The following is a 7654-nucleotide window of genomic DNA, read 5'->3' as shown; positions in this document are numbered from 1 at the left end:
GGTAAGTATAATTATTCAAGCAACTTTACGTTTAAAAAAACCGTGCGCTGTCAATGATTGCTTCGCCGTAAATTAGTCCTATTAGTTCGCCGGGAAACGGCACGATGAGAAGTGTCTCCGCGTGGCGTTTCCCGGCGAAGCCATCGCGATTACGACGCCGCTTTTCTTCGTCTCCGCTGGCGTTTCCGTCTCCGTCCCTTAACGCTAAGGAATCTCTATCGTCTTGTTCATCACAATTGATCAAAACTTTCACGATGTGCTGCTATCAGAGAGATCTCCCGGCGGCGATGAGAGCCATGGAGGCTATGGAAAGGCACGGCGTATGGGCCGACTCGGTCACGTACTCGGAGCTGGTCAAGAGCTGTTTCGCTCGGAGGGCCGTGAAAGAGGTTAAGCTCGTCCACAGACACGTTTTCTCTGGTGATTACAAGCCAACGACTTTTCTGGTCAACGTCCTCCTGAGCATGTACATCAAATTCGGGATTTTCGAAGAAGCCTATAAGCTGTTCGAGGAAATGCCCGTGAGAAACGTCGTCTCTTGGACAACGATCATATCAGGCTATTCCAGTTTCGGGCTTGGCGACAGAGCATTGGAGCTTTTCGTTTCAATGCTTAACGAGGGTGTGATGCCGAACATGTTCACGTACTCGTCGCTTTTAAGGTCCTGCGAAGCATTGTCGACAATCAAACAGCTTCACTGTGGGACGATTAGTGTCGGACTAGAATCCGACGCCTTCGTTCGGAGCTCGCTCATCGACGCCTACTCGAAGCTCGGAGACACTCGGAGCGCTCTCGACGTGTTCGACGAAATGCCGACGGGAGACGCGGTGGTCTGGAGCTCCGTGATCGGGGGTTTCGCTCAGAACGGCGAAGGCCACGAGTCTCTGAGCCTCTTCAAGGAGATGAAGCGGTCGGGGTTCCGTGCCGGGCAGTCGACCCTGACGAGCGTGCTGAGAGCCACGACGGGACTGTCGCTCCTCGAGCTCGGGAGACAGGTCCACGTCCACGTGGCGAAGCACGGCCGAGACCTCATCCTCGACAACGCGCTCCTCGACATGTACTGCAAGTCCGGTAGCTTCGAGGACGCCGAGACCCTCTTCTCCGAGATGGCTGTGAAGGACGTCGTCTCTTGGTCCACCATGATCGCGGGCTCCGCCCAGAACGGGTTCACCCGAGAGGCCTTAGAGCTTTTCGACGCCATGAGAGCCTCGGGAGAGAAACCGAACCACGTCACGCTCGTCGGGGTCCTCTTCGCGTGCAGCCACGCGGGGCTCGTCGAGCTCGGGCTGAGCTACTTCCGGTCCATGAAGAAACAGTTCGGGCTCGACCCGGAAAGAGAACACTACGGCTGCGCGATCGACCTCCTCGGAAGAGCCGGGAGGCTCTCCGAGGCCGCGGCTTTGATCGCCGAAGAGGATTGCCGGCCCGACGCCACCACGTGGAGGACTCTCCTCGGCGCGTGCCGGGTCCACCGCGACTCCGAACTCGCCGTTTACGCCGCGAAACGCGTCCTCGCTCTCGACCCCGACGACAGCGGGGCCCACGTCCTGCTCTCGAACATCTACTCGGGGTCGGGGAGGTGGGGCGAGGTGGCGGAGATCCGACGGTCGATGAGGGGGCGGGGGATCAGGAAAGAGCCGGGGTGTAGCTGGATCGAATCGGAATCTCGGGTCCACGTGTTCGTGGCTGGGGACGGGTCGCACCCGAGGGCGAGGGAGATCGAAGAGAGTCTGACCCGGCTCGTGGAGAGGCTAAAGGGGTTCGGTTACGTTCCCGACACGAGCTTCGTGCTGCAAGACTTGGAGGGCGAGCAGAGGGAAGAGTCGCTGCGTGGTCACAGCGAGAAGCTGGCGATAGCGTTCGGGCTAATGACGAGCTCGCCGAAAGAGAAGCCTTTGAGGGTCCGAAAGAATCTCAGGATCTGCGGAGACTGCCATGTCTTTGCCAAGCTTGTCTCTGCAATGGAGGGACGCAGAATCGTCGTCAGGGATTCCGTGCGCTACCATCACTTCCGAGATGGGGTGTGCTCTTGTGGGGACTTTTGGTAGTTGCAAAATAAAACAGGGAAATACACATAAATATACATGTTTTATTGTGTAGCTCATCTATTTTCTGAGAAAGAAAACTGAGAGAGAGAGAGTAAAGAGAAGTCCTCGTTGCATTCGAGAAGACTGGCTCGATTTATTAGCAATAGCCAAGGCATGGGTTGTCCCTGCAGGGCATGTTCTTGACCAAGTCGGCGAATCCGACTTCGTGATATTTTTGTTACAACGACATTGGATGAATGAGAATTGATGGACTATGTCGGAATGTACAAAAATAAGTTCAAGCAATCATTTTTTGAACTATTGTCTTCGTGGTTTATCTTATATTTCTCATGCTCGAATGGGACGGACGGACAAAGAATCTAATCTGTCCGTCCATCCATTTGAGCTGATTTTCGAAATGGAAATGTTTGGCGCGTTTCAAGATGGAACTGATAATCTTGCTTTGCAATCGCACTGAAAAATGGAACGGATCCGTCCATTCCATCTCGGTTCATTTTGGCGGCTTTTGCTGCAATATATGGTAAAGTTGAAAATTCGGTTAACTTCAATTAACCATTAACCGATTTTTTTTTTCTCACGGTTAATTGTTAACCGAAATAGAAAAGTGGACAATTAATTGCAATTAATTGTTTTAACTGAAAAGTGGGCAATTGTACCAAACTATAAGTGTGATGTGTGTGTCAGTGACTCAGTGTGTGTGCGCATGTTTGCGTGTGTGTGTTTCAAGTTTCAACAACAGTACCAAACTGTTATTATTTTTTTCAATTAACCTAGGTTAATTGTGTTTTATTCGGTTAGAATTAACCGTACGATTAATTTTAACCGAAAATTCAATTAAATTTACCGTACGGTTAATTTTAACCGAATAATTTCGATTAAAATTTAAATCAAATTTTTTTCTTTAACCGAATTTTTTTCTTTAATATATGGGCTGAACAATTTAACTATCGACGATCTCTATTAATTTTTGGGTATATGGGTAGGAGTTCTATTTTTTATTAAAGAAAATTGTTACGGGATAAAGTAGTTAGACATCGAGTAGGGTAGTCGGAACCCCGAGCAGAATACAAAATCCAGCACCGAACTCAGGTAAAATAGACCTAAGAGTTAAACATTGAAAAGGAACGACCCGTTCATAAGGTAAGAACGAAACCTACCGATCAGAACTTCGGAGAGGAGAGAAGACCGTAGGTCAAAGACTAGTTAAACCAAAAGAAAACATGTTTCAAATACTTAAAACGCACACCTTGACGGTTCAGAAATCGTGCAAAGATTAGTAACCGTCCACCTCAGCGAGAGAGAATCAGCAGTTACCCAAAAACCGTCTAGAACGTGGGATTGATCACCCCACGTTCCCCAGAATAACCGTCAGAGCCTGCAACCACAAAGCTACACCAGACAAGTATAAATAGGAGCTTGCGGCACAGAACAAAGGGGACCTTTTTTTTACTTACTTTCTTTCACTTTGAACCTCTAGAAAACATCGCTCTCTTGTATTAGATTCGTCTATATAAAGAGAAAGTCTTGCCTAAATCATCTCGGTACTCGGAGTCTTCGTACTCGGAGTCTGTGTATTTTCGTGAGATATTGCTGTACTAATTTTACAGGTCAACAGTTGGCGCTAGAAGGAGGGGGACCAGCTGAAGAATATGGCTAGTTCATCCACCCCGATCACTGTCCCCAACCAGGAGACGGAGATAGAACATCACAATCAAACTTTGCCTCTCACCCTGGAAGAAATAGTTGAACTTCTCCCGGAGCCTAGTCTCGAAGAACAATTCAGACAGATGCAAGAGCGTCTTTCGGTCTTAGAGGTGAATAACAGGGATCTGAAGAGAAGGCTGCAGGCGAAGAAAGTCACACTGCGAAGCGCGGTAGTGATCCCAGATGAAGAACCCTCACACCGATCAGGGAAAGAACCCGTCGGGCAGGATCCGCAGGTTAAGAAATCTCGGAGACATGCTAAAGATCGGTATGAAAGAATGGAAGATGACTCTGAATCCGAGAAGGACAGTCAGGAAAAGATTCCTGATCGGTACCAGCCCACTATGGATAAAGGTCATTCAAACACTTTCAGAAATAGCATGGTAAGCTCGGAAACTGAAGACAGCGCGAGCACCAACAAAACAAATTTTAGAAGATTGGAGCGTCGAATCGAAGAGGTGGCCCTAGGTCAGAAGGAGTCTATCCCGAAAGTTGGAGAAACTGTCTCCCCTTTCACAGCACGCGTGTTAGAACACCCATTGCCTGATCGTTTCAGGATGCCAAGCATCCCAGTATACGATGGAAAGACCGACCCGGGAGACCATCTGGACACCTTTTCTTCTTGGATGCTGTTGCAAGGGGCCGGACCAGAAGTTATGTGCAGAGCATTCTCTATCATTCTGACTGGCTCAGCCAAAAGGTGGTATAGAAAACTAAAGCCAAACTCCATAGGATCCTGGAAGCAGTTATCCAGAAAATTCATGGAACAGTTTGTCGGCTCCAGCTCGGGGAAAACTCCCAAAGAGAGGCTGCTAGCGGTGAGACAAGCCCATGACGAATCATTGAAAGACTTTATTAATCGCTACTCGGAGCAAGCTCTTCAGGTGGACGATCTGAATGAAGACTTTAAGCTCTTTGGGATCTCCTCCGGCGTCCGAACCGAATCAGAGTTCTGGTGGTCACTTCAGAATACTAGTCCAAAGGACTACAACGATTTCCTGAAAAGAGCTCAGAAATATATCAACGCGGAGGAAGCGAGGCTGGCGGCAAGAAAAGCAAAGCCACCAAAGAGCTACCGAGAAGAGCGCAGGGAGCGACATTCTGAAGATGACCGCCCACCGAAGAAGAGCCGGTCTGGAACAGGACCTCTGAAGCCTTTTTCCAGTAAGTTTGATAAATATCATAAACTCAATGCCCCGATAGAGGAGATATTTAGTCTTACACAGGACAAAGAAGATTTCCCTAAGCCAAGGCCGATCAAGAAAGATATCTCAAAGAGAGATAAAACAAAATATTGTGCTTTCCACGCGGACATCGGTCATCGCACTGCTGACTGCTTCAACCTCAAAGAATCTATAGAAGCTCTGATCCGAAGAGGAGCGTTGAAGAAATTCAAGGCCGAGCACGGGGATCAAGAGGATCGAAAAGGTGAGGCATACGCTGAAATCTCGCTCATAGTCGGAGGACCACATGTGGGAGGAACGTCAAGGAGCGCTCAAAAGAACTATGTAAGAGAGGCCTACGCGGGACCCCGACAAATCTTGTTTACAGCCGAACAAAGGCCTAACAAGATAGCCAAACCTAGCTCGGAACCTATCACCTTTACAGCAGAAGATGCTCGGTGGGTGATGTTTCCTCATAACGATCCACTGGTCATATCAGCTCTTATCGAAAACAGGAATGTACACCGAATATTGGTGGACACTGGGAGTGCCGTCGACGTGCTCTATGAAGACACATTCAACAAAATGGGTCTTAAGCAAGACGCATTAGCTCCTTCCCCTGAAAATCTCTATGGTTTCACAGGAGACTCAATCCAGCCTAAGGGAGTAGTCTCACTCCCAATAACTGTATGAGAGAGCCCGAGGAGTAAAACCACTAACACAACATGGGTGGTGGTTCCCGGAAAATCTTCGTTCAACGCGATCATTGGCAGGCCAACCTTGGAGTCCCTCGGGGCTATCGCTTCTGTGGAATATTTGAAAATGAAGTTTCCTACCGAGCACGGGGTAGGTGAAGTAGTCGGTACACAGGCTATCGCAAGAAGCTGTTATGCAAATTACCTCAAAGAGAGCCAGGACAAAGATGTCCACAAAGTTATGATGATCGACTCGGATTTCGACCCACGCCTTCCGAGCCGAGAAGAGATTGGCCCAGGAGATGAAGTCGAGGAAGTCACTCCGGATCCAAAACAACCTGAGAAGAAGCTCAAGATTGGAAAATATCTTGAATTAGGTACCAAAAATAACTTAATTACTCTCTTGTCTAATAGCTTAGACATATTTGCCTGGTCACAGTCCGACATGACGGGGATAGATCCTCAAATAGCATGTCATAGGTTAAATATAGATCCTAAAGGAAAACCTATTAGACAAAAGAGAAGAGCTTTAAACTCTGAAAGGTATATAGCCTTAAAAGAAGAAGTAGATAAGCTAATTTCTAACGGATCAATAAAAGAAACTAAATATCCAAAATGGGTAGCCAATCCCGTCCTGGTCAAGAAACCTAACGGGAAATGGAGAACTTGTGTGGATTTTACGGATCTGAACAAGGCTTGCCCAAAAGATAGTTTCCCTATGCCAAGAATAGATCAGTTAGTAGATGCCACAGCAGGCCATGAAATTTTAAGCTTCATGGATGCCTACTCTGGCTACAACCAAATCCCTATGTATGGTCCCGACCAGGATCACACGGCATTCATAACTGACCGAGGACTATACTGCTACACAGTAATGCCCTTTGGGTTAAAGAATGCTGGAGCAACATATCAAAGATTAGTAAATCGTATGTTCGCTGAATTACTCGGGATTACGATGGAAGCATACATTGATGATTTGCTGGTTAAAAGCCGAAAAATAATGAACATACGAACGATCTTAGAAGATCATTCGAACTTTTAAGGCAATATCGCATGAAATTGAATCCTCTAAAATGTACGTTCGGTGTCTCTGCAGGTAAATTCTTAGGTTTCATCGTTCATGAACGAGGCATCGAAGTAAATCCAGAGAAGATCACAGCCTTATGGAACATGACACCACCTCGGAACATAAAAGAAGTGCAAAAATTGACAAGGTGCATAGCTGCATTAAGCCGTTTTATTTCGAGGTCAACCGATCGGAGTATTCACTTCTTTAATGCGCTCAGAGGCTCCAAGGAATTTGAATGGACCAAGCAATGCAATGAGAGTTTCGAGTCTCTAAAAGAACACTTGGCATGGCCTCATACTTTAAGAAAAGTACAGGAATGAGAGCCCCTGGAAATTTACTTAACCGTATCGGAGCATGCAGTGAGTTCAGCGTTAATCAAGAACGAGGGAAAGCACCAGGTCCCGGTTTACTATACTTCGCGACGTCTCAATGAGGCGAAAGGAAGATACCCGGAACTCGAAAAGCTAGCCTTCGCCCTCATCACCGCTTCTCGGAAGCTGAAACACTATTTCCTCGCACATCCGATTACAGTCCTTACCAATTTCCCGCTACGCCAGGTGCTGCAAAAACCTGAAGTGTCCGGAAGGCTAATGAAATGGTCGATCGAGCTGTCACAATATGATATACGCTTCAGCCCCCGACCAGCAATCAAAGGACAGGCAGTAGCTCACTTCATTGCAGAATTCACGTACAGACCAGTTGATTTCCCAATTTGGGACATGTACGTAGACGGAGCGGCCAACGAAAAGGGGGTCGGGGTCGGGAATGCGCTATCCAGTCCAGAAGGAGAAAAGGTAAAATTCGCTTTAAAATTCGATTTCAGTGCTTCAAACAATGAAGCTGAGTACGAAGCTATGATACATGGGCTACAAATAGCAAAAGATTTAGAAATCAAAAAGCTCAAAGTATATTCGGATTCTCAGTTAATTGTTAATCAAATGAAATTTGAATTTCAGGCAAAAGGCGAAAAGATGT

At 47.3% G+C, this 7654-nt stretch overlaps 1 protein-coding gene across 1 annotated transcript; it reads left to right on the top strand.

Moving 5' to 3' along the window:
• Positions 1-2444, top strand: REME1 (Pentatricopeptide repeat (PPR) superfamily protein). Its single transcript, XM_089621860.1, has one exon. The coding sequence runs from the start codon at positions 105-107 to the stop codon at positions 2046-2048; it is 1944 nt and encodes a 647-aa protein (XP_089477986.1). The 5' UTR covers positions 1-104; the 3' UTR covers positions 2049-2444.
• The last annotated feature ends 5210 nt before the right edge of the window (positions 2445-7654 follow it).

This window comes from Urtica dioica, chromosome 8 (genome assembly GCF_054948205.1).
Source record: "Urtica dioica subsp. dioica isolate 48M chromosome 8, U.dioica_male_clone48M_v1_H2, whole genome shotgun sequence".
NCBI classification, from domain to species: Eukaryota; Viridiplantae; Streptophyta; class Magnoliopsida; order Rosales; family Urticaceae; genus Urtica; species Urtica dioica.
The sequence above is the reverse complement of the archived record's forward strand: the minus strand, read 5'-3'. Positions and strand labels throughout refer to the sequence as shown.